General features: G+C 39.3%; 1 protein-coding gene across 1 annotated transcript in view; it reads right to left on the reverse strand.

The window, feature by feature from the left end:
* The window catches only part of itpka (inositol-trisphosphate 3-kinase A), a 28,735-nt gene extending 9,613 nt beyond the window's left edge, over positions 1-19,122 (reverse strand). The window contains exons 1-2 of the mRNA XM_035392555.1: positions 18,230-19,122; positions 527-623 (exon numbers count right to left, since the gene is read on the reverse strand). Coding sequence (XP_035248446.1) covers positions 527-623; positions 18,230-18,931 — 799 coding nt within the window. The 5' untranslated portion in view covers positions 18,932-19,122. The remainder of the gene's footprint in view (positions 1-526; positions 624-18,229) is intronic.
* Between the last annotated feature and the right edge of the window lie 772 nt (positions 19,123-19,894).

Consider the following 19,894-nt stretch of genomic DNA (forward strand, 5'->3'; position numbering starts at 1 on the left):
CAAAAACACCTGCAAGCTCAGTTTAAAAAGTCTGAACTTTTCCAAAGGCATTATAGGCATTAACATTCTAACACAAAGCATTATTGGGACATGAGTGTTCACTATTAGCCAGTTCAGATTACATAGAGATCCGTCAATCTGCATTGTACATGTGTGAACTAGTGCCTATGCGCAAGCAGACAGTGAGGCTCCAGTACTACTGTTGGGAAACCCTACAGTAGAGCATGTGGGTTTACACCTATTGGGGAAAGGTTCATTTGTAGTTTGTGTGGTTTTGCAACATAAGGCAGGAGCGATCAGCTCCAGTACTACAAAAGCAGCAAAACATTTGTATAGGTGAGTGGGAAGAGTGTGAGTGGGTGTGGTGACATGCAGCTCATGTTGCTAACTGGTTTAGGAACAGCTGTACAGGGTCAGATTGATGCAGAGGACCTAGGTCCTTTATGTCAGCTTCCTCAGGCAAGACTGTATCTCCAGGCTAATTGGGAGGTTCTGATTCGGGGATCATGTCTTTTCAAAACTTTACCTTTGTGTCCAGCGAGCTGGACCCAGGAGAGGCGCCTGCGCTGTGAGGGGACAAAGGGCCAGTTGACGAAGGTCTTGAGCTTCCACCAGGGCCGCACCTGTAGGGGGAAGCACAAACGCGGCCATTATGTCTGAGCAGCAGGAGTGTGTTCTTGAGCGAATCCTCCAAGCCTCACACCTGTTTCCTTTGAGTGCGGAAAAACAGCTCAGCGCACACTGTGCAGTCACACATGAGCACTTTATTAGCTGCCCTCAGCACTTGGGTACATTGCCACATTGGGTGGCCCCCCTGTGCTGCGGTGCTGTGGAGGCGTGGCCAGCTGCACCTGCGCGGGTGAAGCCTCAGTCTGCTTAACACTTTCTGCGCATGAATGCATGATCTCTGTGGTATGTGTGAAAGCACCACACGGAAACTGAGAATAAAGTCAGACACTGTGGTGCGAGAAATGGACACTCACTATAGCAAATCCATAAAGACCTCTGTTTAAACTTTGCAATAGCACTAATATCCACAGTACCCACACACACCCACAAAACCATGACTGACTGATCCAAATACAGGTCTGATGGATGACAATATGAGTGGATGAACATTGCGTAGCTGAAAATGTGGTGACAGAGAGAAGACAGATTTAGAGTACATTTAGAGTACACAGGAAACACAGGCTGGTTTAACAGAAATGATTGCACCTAAAATACCCAAGCAGGCTTGATAATGCTTATAACAGGACAGTAAGTTGCCCTGAAATTAAACTTTGGTCTCACGGTCAGCTATAATGGCTTTAAAGTCCCATAGAGTAAGTTAAAATCCTGTTATTTGTATTCATTTATTTTCATTTGCAACATGAAGTCCATAGGTCCATAGGTTCCATAGGTGCAATGACCTTGGCCAATTCAGAATGAGTGTCTTCCCAAACGGCCACCAGCCAGCACGTCTTGAGCTGAACCGACCAGAGGAGGCACTATTGTGCGTTGAAACGGGGCATACACCAGTGAGTGAAATGTGGCCTTCCCTGGGACATACTAGTAAACTATAAAACTCCCAGTTCATTTGGCACTGGCAGTGTCAGTATTCAGTTCTGAATGACAGGTCACATGACTACACTAACTACCATTGCTTAGTTTGATACATTATCCAAGTGCCCCTTAAACAAACATCAATATCTGCCAACTCCAAATGTAAAAAAGTTTGAGATATTTCAAATTTAAACTATTTGTATATATGTATGAAATCCATGTTAGCCATTGGTTGAGTGAGACATGCCAGCCTCTCACTGCATTCAGTTTCTGAACCCGCATAATGGATTAATAATCATTTCTACACAGGGATTTCTGTATTGCATCCCCATTACTATGTGTGCATAATGACTTAGCGCTGAGTAAATGGCCTTTTAAATAGTTCCACAGCAATTTCCAATAAGTGTTTTCAAAGCAACCCAGGGAGCCTTTTTAACTGCTTCGACAAGAGGCAGTATTGCTTACTCATCCACAGTGAGATACTTTTTAATGACTTATTCCCTGAGGGCTTGCTCTCAGATGAATCAAAATGTCTGGAAACTCCCAGCTTAATCTACATCGTTATGTCAATAATGGACTGTTTACTCTCAAGTGACAAAATTCCATTTCTTCACCCCAGCTAAAAAAGAGAGATGCTCGTCATCATTACATTATGTTACATTCATTAGGGAGACACTCTTACACAGAGTGAACAGTTTACTAAATAAGTGTTTCCACATTAGTTACATAAGCAACAGCAATGCCAGGCAACGCTCATAGACCAGAGACAGAGTGCTTGCAGCATCATTAAATCGCTAATGGAAGCTAACGACCCCAACTCAGAACTATGGCACACTTGTAAATACAGTACCTACAATAACATCCTGTAATGTGGTCCTACTATGGCCATAATGATCACTGAATTAATTAAATAGCAAGTGTTAGGGGGTGGAGATTGGAGAGATGGGAGAAAAAAATCATTACAGGTGATGATTCCTCAAGTGTAATTAGCTCTTAATTGTTCTGCAGCCTGAATTAGCCATTACAATGATTTGCCCCCAAAGGTACAGCAATTTTGCCAGAAATGTGTATGACAATAAATAAAAATCCAGGACTCAGATAGTTTTTAAGCATTCAAAACAGCTCTTACAAAATTAATGTTTGAGTTCTCAGGAAACGTGTTAAATTAATAGACAGATGAGACACTGCTGGAAATCCTGGCAACACACTGTTGCCAATGGAAACTGGAAAACTAAAGCAAATGTTGTTGAAATCAACCTGTATTGTATTTTATTGCGTTCAATTCCATTTTGACAATGCGAACGCTATGGTTGGTTAAGCATAATTCTATAGGGAGACAAGCTAATGGAAGGTGTGTTGAAATTCCAAGTAGCCATGTACATGCTGAGACATGGTAACTCTATTGTAAACAGGGCTGGTTTATCATGTCATATTACCTGAAAGTGAGTTGAGGGTGTGACTGCATTATGATCATTAATCGCTTCCTCTTTTAAAAAAACAGCATTTGGATTTGGGGAAATGCACATTTGGCAGAATAACAGAAGAACTTCTCCCATGCAGACACAGCAGTTCTCAAAGGTCCTGACTGAAGCATGTAGCCTTTTTTGTGTAGCTGGGTATAAATAAAGACATAAACACATTTCTTATAACAGCAACTAAAACTAGCATGGACAGGGTACTAACTAAAATAAGCATGCATAAGGTACTAAAAAGTATTGGAAGATTTCTAGGTGAATTCTTGGTACAAAGCCAATATTGGCAATCCCACTGTACTGCATATTTGATTATCTAAATCCAACATTGCCATAATATGGAATGATGGGAAATGTACATCATTCTGCAAATACTATGTGGAAGCAATCTTACTTAAGTACCAGGAACCTCTAAAACAAACACATTTTAACAGGTTTACTTTCACACAAAAAAAAATAACTCACATCAGGGGGTTTACTCAAATGCTGACACCTCAGACAGTTGTGTTTACTGTCAAACACAACCGTGGTATGTATTTGAGTCAGCTGGTTCAGTCAAATACTGACACAGATTATAATTTTAACAGTTTATTAAACCTTGTTTGACATATTATATTAATTGGGAAATGCACATGCACATGCACACAGACACACACACACACACACACACACACACGCTCGCACGTACATACACACACACACACGCACATGCTCGCACGCACGCACACACACGCATGCAGATAAGAAGCCCAGTCCCATCCACCCACATAAGTGCATTATCACACTTTCCCACACAGTTTGTCTAAATTCTGTCCTTGTCCTCATAGTTAACTCTTCGCTTAACTTTGAAATGCTGTATTAAGGTACAGACAAAATTGTTTCTTGTATACCAATGAAACAGAAAATTCATGAGTAAGTGTGTTGATTCATGGATTTTCTGTTACATCACTACACAAGAAAAAAAATTGTAAGTGCCTCAATATAGAATTTACTGGATCCATGCATATTTAAAAAATAAATGGAAAGCTGCCAATTTCTATGTGGACATGGACCTACATTGCCCCTCTGTGCTGCCTTCAAAGGAAAGTGCTAGTGATACCCTGCAAGTCTTATAAAGTGCAAATGATGTTAGCTGATGATTAGCTGGTCTTAGCTAGTTGCATTAGCTGGTGATTGACTCTTAGCAAGATTGAAGGAAATTAGCTGGTGATGCATACTGGTCTTAACCAGTACAGATGGCATTAGCTGATCTTAGCCAATACAGATGGTAGTAATTGGTGATTGGCTGGTCTTAATAAGTACACATGCTTTTAGCTGTCCTTAACCAGTGAAAAAATCATTTACTAGAGATTAGCTAGTTTTAGCCTGTGCCAATGGGATAAACTGGTGATTAGCTATTCTAAGCCTGTTCAGATGGTATTAGGATAATGCAGCATATATGTGGGCATGTAGAAAAAATACCATGTAGGTCTATGTGGGAATATGTTATCTATGACAGCCTGCCATACAGGTGGAGTACTTTGTGCATTAATTATATGTTTTTAATTTGGCCATTTAGCCAGCTAGCTAGATGAAGTGTACTCAACCTGCAACATTTGTCAAGTGTCAACATTTCTCTTTGTATACATGTTAACTTATTTTCAGTCTGATGCTATATGATTAATATCAATAAATGTAATGTTTCTTTTCTTATATGTTTTGTCATTTGCACTGTTACTTGAACAACTTAGCTGACTTTAGCAAGTTAACTACTGTTTTCTAAGTACAGCAAAATCATTAGCCTTATCTTTTTCTGATATTGTTGAGACAGGAAATCTATGTACAGTCTAGATGGAATGAAATTAGTTATTGCTGACAATACTAGCAGGCTGTTTTTAGCAAGCAAACTGTTTTCCAATGATTTATTGCTGATGTCCGGTTTCCTTATCAGGGTGAAATTTCATGGTGCAGTTATAGACTTGATAGACTTGGTACACAGATGTGATTGGTAAACATTGCATTTTTGTTCAATTGAGACCAAAAACAAAGCAAAAGAGACAGCGAACAATAAACCAACACCGAATCCCTGCTTTATTCAACATTGAATCCCCGGTATTTTGCATTTAGTGTTACAAAATCAAATGTATTATCTGATATTATTTTTAGGCCACATTGCGCACCCCTAGTGCACTTTATGCAGGAGTGGTTGTCGTCTCTGTTTTGGTGTCTTAACATGCTGATGTGAGTAGCTGTGGATGGGCCCTGCCAAACAGCAGTGTTTCAACCTCCTGGTATGAAGTACTATATTGTCAGAGTAAAAATAAATAATTTTTTAAATAAATTAATTGCTGAAGCCCCAGACTACTGTATATGTATTCTTTTAGCATTGCTTGTTGCGTTGTTTCACCGAATTAGGAGATAAACAGAGGGTTCACTCAGCATTAGAAGTTTAAGAATTCTGGGTTGACTGGACAGCTTCATTCAGAGCCCTGCCTGTGAAATCAGGTCCTTCATCCAGGGTTTCTTTCACGTCAAAAGAAAACTGGTAGCTCTCAGGCTTTTACGGATGTGGCTGGGGCAGCTCAGAGGAGGGATGGGGGAAGGGTGGGGGAGGAAATCATACACTACAGACACACAGGCCAAGACGATGATTAACAGAGCAGGTCCATCTCTCAGAGTTAAAGAAGCTTTAGTGGAGTCAGGCATAGATCGATATTTCTTTTCTTTTCCCAGCTCACAGCCCTTTAGAAAGACAATGCTTTTTCAGCAGCAGATTTTATATTTCTACCTTTAAGTCTGAGCCGGTCGTCTGTATTTTTATAAAAGCTGTTCTCCCCTGAGAATAACTGAGAATAACTCCTCAAACATGAATTTACCTCCATGGATCCATTATGTGATCTATATCAAGGTACAAAATATATAGACATTTTATGTTTAATTAGTATCTTGAAATACAAGTAATAGTCTGCATACGGTTTAAGTGCATTCGCCTCTTTGGTCTCCAGGTTGATGTTTTTCTGATCAACATAACATATCACAAGCAGAAGGACTTTGAATCACATGCTTCACTTCTACAACATACTGACATCTTCTATTCTAATGAGTCACATGTCAAAACACAAGATCCTTTACGCCTTATCTTTGACAGCACAACTATTAATGTCACAATTTGGCATTTATACATGTTGTCTAGCAAGAAATACACAATGGCAAGATCAGCCCTACAGACCATACAGGAGGAAGTGAAAACTTCACGCTGAACACAATGACCTTTAACAGTCCCACAAGCACACTGGTAAAAACAACAACAAAAAGAGATATAAAAAAAACAAAGAGGAAATGCTGAGAACAGCCTATTAAATTGCACAAGTCAATGTGGCAGATAGACATCTTTGCTGAGGCCTGGTATGGTAGTTCTTGTTCTCTTTCCTTTCAGGAGATTAACCTATTGTCTCATTGTCTTGTAGCTTGCAGCTCTCAGTTAAATATAATCTTTGATCAGTTTTGCAAAGTAGCCCTAATAATCACAAAGAGAATACAATAATTTTTGCCTAAGATTGTGGAACCACTTAAAAAGCCTGAAACTTTACCTCATTTCAGAGTGACAGCCTAAACGTATTCAACCTTTGTAAAAATACTTGTTTTCCAAGAAGATCAAAATTTATTTATTGCAACACTGTAGAATTTATTTTTTAGTTTTAGTCTAATAGTTTAATTGTGTTGAGTGAATGTACTGAGCAATACAACTTCATAAGATTTGTTTCAACAACTGCAACTTGCACAGAAATGGAAAACTTAGGATACTGTAATTTGATGAATTTGGAGGAAACATTGCGCTCAATCTACTCTTTGAGAAATACGCAAGCGGAAGGAATCTGACATCAGGCAACGTAATGGGAGAGAGCCACAAGAGGAAGGGGCAGCCTGGATTGACTGCGAAGACTACGAAAAACTCAGTCTGCCCACTGATGCCAATGCGGGAGAAGTGCAATTGTTGCTGTTGTATTTGTTTCCCATACACAATAAATCATTCCGATTGAGATCGATTCCTAATTAGCTGGATTTGTTTACAACCCATTTCAAATATTAATGATCTTACATATATTTCTTAAAAACCACTTGATTCCAATGACTGCTGGATGTCTCATGAAAAAATCTGCATATTCATTTAGCTCACTGTGTTGATTGGGTGAGTTTCCCCAGTGTGACTGGTCTGTCAGTTATAACTGTCAAATGACATGTTGTTACTTTTAATTGCAGCAATGTACTTACGAAGAACTGAAGAAGAAATAGAGATTGCACTTCTGTAGTGTCCAAGTAAGTAAACGATAGCATTTGCAAACTGTTATACCAAGTTTGAAAATAAGTTACCTTTGAATCCAGAGGCGAGCAACTGCGCTAACAGCCACCTGATGTAATCCATAGCAAATGTCCTCTTGTTTTAGGTTACTTGAAAAATTTTGTTCTTCAAGCTAACATTACCGAAGGTTTGCGCGTTCCACAACAGTTAGGTAGGCAACCTTAGCTTGCAAAGTTTTGGATGAATTTTGTTCGACAGACATAAAGGTGGTTAACCTAGCTACCTAGTTATACCCAGAGATGGGCAGTATTTCTGTTACTTGTATTTGAAATACATATTTTGTAATTTGTATTTGACAGGGCTGAAAAAAATAAAATGTAATTTGTAACAAGATACTTTAGAGTGGAGCAATTTTGTATTTTCAAAATACTCAAAATACTTTCTCCTTTTTGCTCGATTTAACACAACCCTCCCATCTTCAGCTCCGGTTGAGAGACTCATTTGCAGGAATGATATTCCATTCGCACAGGAGGCGGTTAACACCAGAAATATTTGAAAAGTTAGTTGTTCTTAAAGGCAACTAAATAGGCTACTAATTGAAGTGGTGTTGGGACACACTCAATGTTGTGTAGACACACACAGAGACAAGACATACACAAATGGACAAACATACACAAAGACACAGATAGACCAAGCCTCTCCTGCTGTTCGCAGGTTCAGTGAGTGACAGTTTTTTTTAAGTGATAAGAGATTAAACAGTGTTGTTACTTTGCTATGCATTGGTTTCAAAAGACGGATGTTTTGAAAACAAGTGAAAAGGTGGAGGAAAGTGCTCATCACTGATTACCCACAGGTTTTATACTGTGCACGTTTGAATGCTAAATGACAGAAGATTAATTAAAAAATGAAGCAGGCAGTTGGTAAAAAAGCTCTGTTGAAGCATTTAATCCAAGTATTTGAACACAGCTTCTTGTTATTTCTAGTGATTTCTTCATTTCAAGTCCAAGAAGAAAGGTTGAACAGTAAAGTGAAATCTGTCTGGCATTTTGGGGATATACTGTGTGAAAATGGTGCTCGTGTGCTTGTGTGCAAGCGTGGATATGTATAAAAAATATGTACATACACAGCAAAGGCATATGCATATACAGTAGCATTCTACTTCCTGTTCTTCCTTCCTGTATGGTTCAAACTCTCACCAGGGCCTTGTGTACATTATAAAAACCTGAATGTTCTGCCATTTTTAACAAATTCAAAATACCCAATGTTACAAATGTATTTTCATGTATTTTGAAAATACAAAATACATGTATTTTATCTTGATACATTTTCTGGCTCCAGTATTTTGTATTTTATTTTGATACATTTAGTTGAGGGGTATTTTGTATTTTGTAACAAGATACATTTTGATATATCTTTGCCTATCTCTGGTTATACCCACTAATGGTATTTTACATGTTGTGATGTGACGCTATAGATTAAATGCCTCTTCTATATAGGATATCAATTTCACTGTAAACTTAATTAGTTTCCTTGTTGCTTTGGCTCACCTACACCAGCCCTTTTCGGTTAAGATTTTAGACATCTGCATTGAACTCAGGGTGGTCACATTGTTTCCACTTCTAGATATATTTGCTCTTTCTTCTTTCAAACAGGTCAATACCAGTGTGATTACCCCATTCAACCATGGCCGCAGGCCAGTCAGCCTGTTGGAAAATATTACCCAAGCACCACACTGCAAAGTGGAGCAGAACTGCTGAAGTAAAACTGAGGCAATAATGATGCAAATCCAATTTTAGCAGCTGTTTGTGTAACTCCATTACGTAAAAGGATACCAGGCGTCACACGCTTCTTCATTACACTTTGAGTAGGCACATTTAGGACCACTACAAATAATTAATAGATAAAAGCCAAATTGTAATTGTATCACAGGAACCATTCAGATATTATTTTAAGGCACAGATATAAAATAAGAAAAAGAATAGTACTACTCTTTGTTATTAATACCTGGGATGCTGCTTGTAAATTATTGGAATTATGAACAGGGATTTATAACTCACTACGGAAAGGCAACTTCTCTCATCTGTACTAATCCTCCTTGATCTCTCTGCAGCTTTTGACCCAGTTGACCATCAGCTCCTGCTGTCTTCACTAACTACTGCAGAACAGCTTGATTCACCGGTTCCAGGTTGTATGGGGTGGGGGTACAGTTTTCAGGATCTCATAATCGCTCAAAAGGCGTACCTCAGGGTTTGGTCCTTAGCCCTCTATTCTTGTCTCTCTATACCAAGTCTCTAGGTACAGTATGTCATCAACTTGCATGGTCTATCATTGCTATGCTGATGGAACACAACTCTGTCACCAGCCCCCCATCCAATACAGTAATTTCAGTTAGCCTATAAGCCTACACTCACCACAGATGAATCAGAGTGTCACCCTCTTCAAATGCTAGGAATCTCTGAGTCGTACTGAACAACAAACTGTCCCTCTCCAAAAACATCATGGTAGTGTGTCAGGCGTGCAGATTTTTCCTGTACAAAATCTGGAGAATCTGTCCTTTCCTCACAACTTCACAACCTACTCAAATGCAAATTTCCCATCTGGACTAGCTGCCCGCCACCCCCCTCCCCCCAACTCCTCTATCAGACTTCTGCAGCCCACCCAGAATGCAGCTGTCCGCCTGATCTACAGCATCTCCAGGCTCAGCCAGGTCACTCCTCTTTTCATCTCCCTCCCCCTAACTATATCTGTTTACATCAGATTCAGAGATCCTAGGCACCAACAAGACACCCCCCCCCCCCATCCTGGTGTGCCTGCATATCTGCCTGTACTGGTCCCCATGGTGGAGGAAGAAGCCTCCCGCTACAGTCAGGACAGGAGAAACCCTGCCCATCTTCCAACTCAGACAGACAACTCTTCAGATTCAGTGACATTTTATATAGATATTCTTTCTTTATTTCTTTGTATTTCCTTTCGGGATAATATTATAGCACGGTGTAGCAGTGGGTAGCACTGTCACTTCACAGCAAGAAGGTCTTGGGTTTGAATCTGGCCCAGGCCTTTCTGTGTGGAGTTTGTATGTTCTCGCCCAATGCATGCTGGGATAGGCTCCAGCACCCCCATGACCCTGCCCAGAATAAGCGGGTATAGACAATGTTTTTTGTTTACAATACACTGATGTTTTCCACTTCTGGATAAGAGCATCTGCTAAATTAGTGTACTGTAATCTACTGGATTCAAATTTACCATGTTAAAATATTTTTTTTGTAACCACCTAAATCTAAAAACAAGAAAAAAAAATGGACAAATAACTTTTTTAATTAGCATAAACAATTCTCCAACATAAATTTGAACTCAGACTTTATTTCTCATGCTGCTGAATAACATCATGGGTCTATCTGGATACAGCTGTGTAATTCATTGGACAATTTCAGGGTTGAAGTGAATGATTTATGTCATGCCCTACATGTCAAGTACTATGTGACCCCTTTGCTGCGGCCATCATCATGCTGATGATGGCCAGCACATAAACGTTATGGGATTTATACTTACTTACTTACAATACTTACTCTTAGCTATACTTTAATATATAGCTAAGAGAAATGTGTTCTTTGTCGAACAACTGGTATACTTTATATTTTTTTAACTGTAAATACACAACCCATTGTGGCAAGCAAACACAGAGGATGCATATCTTGCATCACATCCCTTATTATATCAATGACATGCATGTGAAAGGAGATCTGAGAGAGAAGTGAGGCCCTGTTTCCTTTATCTGCAGCATGCTGAGCCATTTCAGAAATTTTTGTCTCACTGTTTGGAAGCTGTTTTTGCTTTTCAGGCCTGAGGTTTCCACGGAGACCCATAAATGAGAATTAGGTGAGTGGGAGTCTGTGGGCGTAAGGAAGTGCTGGGGAGGGGTCAGTGGGGCACAGAAAGCACAGGCTATGTCAGCAGCAGGTGTTCTTCGTCCAATCAAATGGAATTATCGGTGCAACCCCCTCCTCCTCCTATGCCTCCTCCTCCTACGCCTCTATTTCCCTTATAGCAAAAAACTGAATCAGAGTGCAGAGCAGAAACAAGTTAAAAAGAAGTAGAATTCAGCTAATGCACAAATGTGTTCTGTCCTGTTCAGATATACTGTAACAGACTTGGCTCGGTGTCTGTAGTGTGACTAATCCTGCTCAGACACTGGATAGCCATGTGTGGACATGCCTCATGGTGCTGAATCCTGACCAGGCCAGTGCCTAAGACGTGCAACCCTACAGGGTAGAATATGATTGGTATTAGCATCACCCAAGAAACTAATATCTTCAATCTCACACACCAGCACATTCTCAGGTTGACTACAAGCAGCTTCTCTGCTTACAATCTGCCTGCACCAACTGCACATTAAATGCACTCCTCTGACACAGTGACTGCAGCTCTGCAGCTGGACTGTGGAGTGGATAGTAGCAGCATCTGGTAGCAGACCCATTGAAGAAGAGCTTGCCTATGCTCTCTGAATTTAATTAAAGAGGAGTCGTGACAAGAAGAGCCAAAACAATTCATATTTTGGCATTCCAAATTATAAGAAAAAGAAAATAAGGAGAAATAGTAGTTAAAATATATAAAAGACAAACACACCAAATACACTGAGCTGCCTCACAGATATCGTGTTTCAGTGACAAGGTGACAGCTTTAGTGAATCATTTCTCAAGACAACAGATGAGGCAGAAATGGGACGGCTTCTTCGATGGGAAATCAATTCCCTGGATTCCATTTTTACAGCTCTCCTCCAGTCCATCTCTCCCAACATCTGGTACTGGTACTGGACAACAAACTGTCCCTCACTAAGAACATAATGTGGGATGTGAAGTTTCTTTTTGTACAACATGCAAATACTCCACCCCTTCCTGAAACCTATTCAATCCAGGTCATCTCCCATCTGGTCTACTGCAACTCTGTCTTGGCTGGTCTCCCTACCTTGACCATCAGACCTCTGCAGCTTGAGTACTCACATACTCATTTAACTGCAAGTGTGTAGGGTGGGGGCATTTGGATTTCCCTCCAATGTAATAACCCAAGTACATGTTCAAAACATATTCTTGTGATTTTGTGAAAAACACAATAAAAAATCAGTGGTAGTCAAGTCATGAAAAATAATAGTAATATTATTACATGAATACGCTGGCTAATTATCCAAGTTGGCAACTGTCTCATATGCTTAGTTAGGTAGTAGGGGTGTGAATGACCAGGGACCTCACAATACAATATTAGCCCGATACTATACTATACGATACTATAGACCACCGTGGCACATCCGAGTACTTGACAGTTCAAGCCCCCTTTTAGGGGAAAACAAAGGGGAATATGTCTATCCAGACCTACATAAGTGCTCTGATACACAACAAAAAATCTCTATATAAATAAAATAAAATAAAATAAGAACAATAAAATATATCCTTTTTTTAGTATATATAATGACTACCCAGCATCGGACAGGTGAGAAAAAATGAAATTGGGCTCAATTGGTCTGGCAGTTGACTCCTCATCTCTCTAGCTAGTGAAATAAACATCAACATGTTTCTTTGCCTCTGAAATGTCGGTGAGGTACTGAGAGCCAGAAGTAGTTATTTCTTAAACACGACATTTATTTGCTACATATTGCAATTTTTAGAGTGCAGAGCAGATCGCACAAACAAGCCAGTTTTCATTAGCATGTCTATGGAGTTTTTCATTGTTGTTACATTAAGCTAATCAGTAGTTTAACAGCAGTTAAGCTAACTGTATTTCGGTGTTTTTTTATTCCTGAAAGGAACAGATGGTGTTTGTAGATGTTTATGTTATACCAGAGGGCCACATATATAGCCTAGTTTCTATACGCTTGGATACTTACGCCCCAGACATAACTAGATGCAATGATAAAGTATACACTGTGGGTAAAATGTTTTTTAACAATAAAAAACAATAAAACAATGTTCAGGCAGTTATTTTTAAATGAATGGTTTGATATATATGCCTTCACTTACGAATTTTTGTTGTAATTGTTATTAATGTAATTTGTTACGTTTTAAAGTTTCTGTTATTATAGAAGTTATCCTTAAGATTTGTGCTACATTTGTTTCCCCAGTGCTGCAAAATCTTTGACCTTACTAGCACCAGTGCAACTGGCAAAAAAAATGTTATTTAACTGCCCTGCTCAGATCTCTATAATGTTATGTTGAACCATTCAATAAATGTGTGTTATTTAACAAAATTGGCATTGTGTAGTAATGTTTTCACTAGGTCAGGTGTAGGCTATACTGTGTGAATATCACAGTTTGTATCATGCTGTTGTTGCTTACCCTCTGAGGCACTTCCCCCTCTACTGTTTACCTGGGGGAAACCCTGTATAGGTACAGTCCTGTTAAGGCATTAACTTTTGTTTACAATGAAATTGTTGATCTGTTCGGCTATGTTTAAGCTTATTTACTATAAATCAGCCTTCTGTGCCTTCTTGAAGATATTATACTTCTATGTTCCTGAGACTACTATCGCTATTCTCCACTGTTCTAAGTCACTCAGGATAAGAACACCTGCTATGTGATTGCAATGTAATGCATTGCTCAGATAAGTTAGTTCATAATCCTGGTTTCAGTGGTACACTACAGTACATATCTTCGTGCCAATAGTGTCCCCATAATCCTGATAGAGATGGAGCATTGCATGAAGCAGACACTTACTTGTAGCCTCCTAAATTTTCCCACCTCTAACTTAAAGCACAAACTACTTTGCCAAAGATACAGTCATATGAAAATGCAGTAAAATTAATTTGTTCATACATTGTATATCAATATAAAGTGAACTACCCCATTGAACCTCTAGTTTCGGAGAGCCCATGTGCCAGTGATGACGTATTTACATCAGTGGTGTTTTGCTTGCGGAATGTGAAAACTAAAACACTTATAACCAGAGCAGGGGATCCATCTCAGGTGACAAAGAGGAAGTTGTTTATATAAGGCCATCAGCATCAGCAGTACCGTAATGGAAATCCTCTGATGCTCCACTTCTCCTCTCCAGCTACGCAGCCATAACGCAGTACTACCATACTGCAAGTGTTGACATGGTTTCACTTCCCTTTCCTCTTTCTCTCGTACACTTTCGTCCTGCTTGCACACCCTCTGTCTCTGGCGTTCACAAATCCAAGTTTAAAACAATTTTCTTTGCATGTCAAGGCAGATAAATATTGCCACAAACAGGGGGTTTAAAATGTCCCAGTGCATAGCACATACTCCAGATAAGGAAGATAAACACTACATCAAGGTAAAAAAAAAACAATCACACATTCTTCCTCTTTAACATAATGGCAGTTCAATCGCAACATAAAACTGTTTGTCCTTAAATGCCAGAATAACCTTTTAGATGTATATTTTATGGTGTTATCATTAATATGATATTTTATGCTTCATTGATCATTTATTCATTGAACATATAGGCCAATGCATGTAATCTAAACCCCTTACACCTTCTCTGTCTGTCTTCATGGGATTTAAGAGCCAAAAGTAGTATAAATTTCCAAACTTTGATTTGTTATTCCCTCCCACATTTTTCCTATTCCCCCTCTTCAATCAACCAAACCTTCCAAACTATGACCTTTTACGTTATGGCAGTTGAGATACGACCAGCCAACATCACAAAACAAACTAAGACAGAATCTTATGAGAATCCTCTCAGACACAATGCCAAAACACTCTGTGGCCACTGAACAGTGCAATATCACAGATAAAGCCCTATGCAAATAGGCTTTTCATTAACCACAGTGTAACCTGCTTTTTATATTCTCAAAAGCTTTGTCGTATTCTCTGATAGTGTGGTATCAGTATTCAAATCAAAAGCCTTACCTGATTTTCACACCATGCATTGCAAACCAGTTTTGGGCAGATTACTTGGAAGATGTAATCTGAAACGTATTGCATGTGTAGTCTTAGCATTTGGTGTGCTTGTGTGAGTGTCATTGCATGTGTGTGTACTTGGGTGTGCATACTTGGTGTGTGCATGCATGTTTGTGTGTGTCTTAAAGAAATTCAAAATATAATTGTGTATCTTTAGGAAAGTAACGGAAATCAGACTATGCTTATTTTACATAGTATCCTCAGCTGATTACAGTTACTTCACATTTGGAATTTGTTTTTGTAATCCAGATTACTTTTGACCCCTTGAACTCTGAGCTTGGTACTCTTGACATATATCCTACATATATCCAGGGCTCTGGAAGCCATATGTGTACTGGTGACTGACTACAAAAGGATATGAGGTAAACTCACTAGTCTGGTTAGGTAGACAGGAACAGAAGACAGAATCTTTTGAGTACCGGAACTAGTGAAATTGGACATACAGTACAGCGGTAAACTAGTTAAGAGTAACAAATTCCTGAGGAAGAAATATTGGTAAAATAAAATACATGGTTAGACTAGAGGAGTGAGCAACTTTCTTTTCTTTTGTTGAAGGAAGTTACCTCACAAATTATTGCACAAATGATATTACTCTGTTATGCAAAGAGCACACATTGATTTGTGGACAGCTCTCACTTACAGATACACATCTGCATTTGGCAAATCCTGTGGCAGCATGACCAGCCTGCTGCATTAAATCAGTGCAATGGCTGCACTGGCTGAGGAGGACAGTTGAGTGACAGCTCTGTCATACCTGAAAAGGCCTCCATTATTCATAACCTGTATTCCAGCCAAAGGCTTTTAATGCTAATTCAAAACATCCTATATTTGGTATACAGAAGGTTCAGTAAGCCTGTGCCTTTTATCTTTGTGGGCCATATAAAGATAGACTACAGGTTCAATGTGCCTTCAAGCAAGTCCAGTTTATCTAAATCTGTTTATTGGGAAGTGAAAATGAATGTGAATTTTGAAATTTATTTACCACAATTAATAATTATTCCAACTGAACTTGCAGAATTGACCGTAAGCTACACTATTCTGTGTGCACACAAATTTAATTTAGCTCTTCATCTGTTTATTCCGGTTCAAATAAATATATTCCACTGTGAAAGTGTAGAGGCTCTACAACCTACTTGTAATACTCTAATGAACAATTAGCTAGTGCAACATGTTCAGGATTTGAATTTTAAACATCATCTTCTAAAAGTAATCCATGTTAAAAGTAAATAAAACACATTGACTCTGCTTGCACCTTTTGAGGAGCTTACTAGAGAAAACAATTCTTCTGCAGCAACTGCGGCAGATGTCATTCTGTCCATCATTGCACTGAAACATGTCCTAAGATAAAGCGCTGGCGCAGATCATGGTGTGAAGCCGTCAGAATGCATTCTTCTGGAAGCAGTTGAGAAAAGATTCAGCCACACTGAATCAGAGCTCCTTCACAGTTACAACAACAATAAAACAATAATGCTGTTCATAATAATAATAACAAAACTATCTGAATGTATTGGTAACCAACAGAGCAAATAAACAATCTTATGTTTTCTTTGTTACCTCTTGCTTTAAAAAGATTTTTAAATTCTTTTTTTTATTCTTTTTTTTTTAACTTTGGCTATTGGAGTTGACTGATTTGGCTTAAAAACTCCGCAACCAGAATCGGCCATAAAGATTAATGATCGGTGTCTTTGCACTGTCTAACATGTCAGTCCAAAATCTCCCATAGGTGTTAAACTGGGTTAAGATCTGGTGACTGCGAAGGCCATAGCATTTGATTAACATTATTTTCATACTCATCCAACCATTCGTGACCGCTCTTGCCCTATGTGTGGATGGGGGCATTATCATCCTGGAAGACACCACTCCCATCAGTATAGAAATGTTTCATCATAGGATAAAGGTGATCAATCAGAATAAGTTCATATTCATTTTTAGTAACCCTTCCCTCAAAGGGGACAAGTGGACCCAAATCATGCCAAACATTCAGGCCTGAACCATTCTCTTAGCGTACACCACACATGCACTCACCCACCTCTCGAGACTATGTTGAAGGATGACTCATCTGACTATATCACTTTTCCACATCTCTGTAAACCATTACCTATGATTTTTGCACCACTGAACTCTCAAATGTGTATTCGTCTTTGTAATGAAGTGTTTATGCAACCCTACAGTGTAGTTGTCGATGGCCTGTTCTTGCTGACAGTCTGATCACGTCCTGCATTGACATTCTCAGTCACCTGAAGTTGCTCTTCTGTTTTTTTCCTTACTGTACATATAGCACTAATGCACAAGCATCACAGTCATTGAATGTGTGCTTTTGACCACAATTTCCGATCCTATTTATTGATGTCCTTCCATGGATCTAAAGGCAGATGTCACTTCAGTCACTGTTGAAACACTAGCCAGTTGAGCAGTCTTTGAGAGTGAAGCCTCTGCCATCCATGCCCCAATAATGAACCCTCTTTCAAAGTCACTTAGATATTTTCTTCTTCCCATCTTGATCCAAAATCAAGGTGAACTGGGCCTGATCAGTATTTGTATACATGCCACAGAGCCTGATAGGTTGTTAATTACTTAATTGAATCATGCAAAGCATCAGAATTTGTTATGTTTCTCCTATCATTAATTCAGGATTTTCCTTTACTTTATCAACTGTGTATATACATATAGTACATTCATTTAATATTGCATGTATTAATTGAATCTTTATAAGCTACTATACCAGCTACGTAATTCAAAAAGATCATCAGAGTCAAAGTTTCAAATAAACACAATAAAAGTGGAACCCAGTGCCGTCTTGTTATAGGTAGGCTATCATTTGATGGGGAATAAGCAGTCTGCTGTTTAATTATTTGAGCATGACAAAGTGGCCTTCTTTTTCCACAGGCTGCGACCGCTCTCTTTTAACTGAATATGGCTTATTTTGAAACCATTAATTACAACCACTCCATAAGCACTGGGAGGTGTTACAGATTCGAGCAACACATAAGACGTCTTAACGGATAGTAGTAGCCGACAGAACTTACTGTGCCTGTGTCCTCCGCGTGTTCTAGAGTAATTATCCCTTTACTTTTGTTCTCGTTGTCACTAAGAACGTCGTCTTCGGATTCCTCCAACACTGTGGAGGAACCTGTTGAAGAAAGCGAGGAGTTTGACAACTTTCGGCGAAGAGGACCAGTCACGTCGTTCCAGTCCTCCTCTTGCATCTCCCGGGGACACCCACCCCCTTCGGGGGTTATTGTCACCTGCGGGACACGGCGTAATCTCGTATCACCCGGTTCCTCCTTAGAGTTCAGTGTAGATTCCGAGCCAGCGGAAATTACTTGGTCTGTCATAAGGGCGATCCCATTGCAAATTTCAGATGATTTGCGGTTCGATCTCCTGTCTTTTGTAAGACCTGACTGGCCGACGTCCCTTGCCCTCCGCCTTTCTTTAGGCATCTGCTTGCCAAGTGAAATTTGATGGGAACGTCTGTGGCAGCTCTCGCTTTTGTTGGGTTCAAACAACGACTTGAGCTGCACCACACTTACTCCGCTAGCTTTAGAGCCGTCAAATTCTGTGCCACTTCCAATTTCCGATCCAAGTTCATCTGTCGTATCCCCGAAAATCCTTATTCTTTCGTGCTCCTCACTGCCGTGGAAAGCGCCCGCGGTAGCCCCCAAGACAACAGACTCGCTGTCTAGCTGCGCCCTGGGAACTCCCTCAGCAGATTCGAATGACTGCTGCATAGTGACGGTTTTACTGCGCACGAGGTATCTTCCGTGTTTTACGCTTTCCTTTTTTCTATCTTACCAAGTTTCTTTCGATTTGAGTTGTTACTCCGAGAACGTCAGCTAAGAGGTGCTTTGTTTTCGTCTGCTCCCTTCTCCAATCTAACACTGCTCTTTTGGACTGACCGGCGCTGATACCCATCTCGAAGTAATCACCAGGATTGTGTAAACAGCATGTTAAATCGTCTCTGACTCAGTTCTACTCAGAATTTGCAAGAGGGCAGTAACACCTACTTTGGCTGACATTTAAATGCTGTACAAGTATGTAAAGGACACCAGAACGTTCACTGGCAGTTGTTTATTATTGTAGATGTTATTACTTTAATTTCCTTTCCAAAAACAGGTTACAGCAAATAAACTTGTACTCTGTTACTCTGTTCTACCCTTTCAAGACATGATACAGATTTCCCATTTTTAAAAAGAACAAACATATTGATACAATTTCTTATCTGTAATTAAATTTTTTTTTTTTTAAAACCTTCACCACAAAATGACACTCGCCAAGTGAGCTATTGTGAAATGATTGCCATTAAACATGACTGCTAATGACTTAATTTATCTTATTATTATTATAACATTAGATTAGAGTGAATTATTGGGGAAAATTGCTCTTCCATGTAGCCACTAATACTGCATTTTCTATTCTGAAAATACACATGAACTTATTTCAAAAAGGGCATCATTTGCCTGATATAACTGTTAATGTAGGCTAACTTGTTGATTTCATAATGATGCCATCATTAGTACCTATTCTATTCATAGTATAGCACACTATTTGTTTGGTGTGCTTCTGCAATGTTAACTCCCACTACATTTTATACAAACATATGTAGTAATTCATATTGAGTGGTTCCATTAAGGGGTGCAGTTCCACACAGAAGCTACTGTAGGCACAATCAAATACATAATCACTGTTTTATA

The sequence above is a fragment of the Anguilla anguilla genome, chromosome 1, assembly GCF_013347855.1.
Source record: "Anguilla anguilla isolate fAngAng1 chromosome 1, fAngAng1.pri, whole genome shotgun sequence".
Taxonomy (NCBI): Eukaryota; Metazoa; Chordata; class Actinopteri; order Anguilliformes; family Anguillidae; genus Anguilla; species Anguilla anguilla.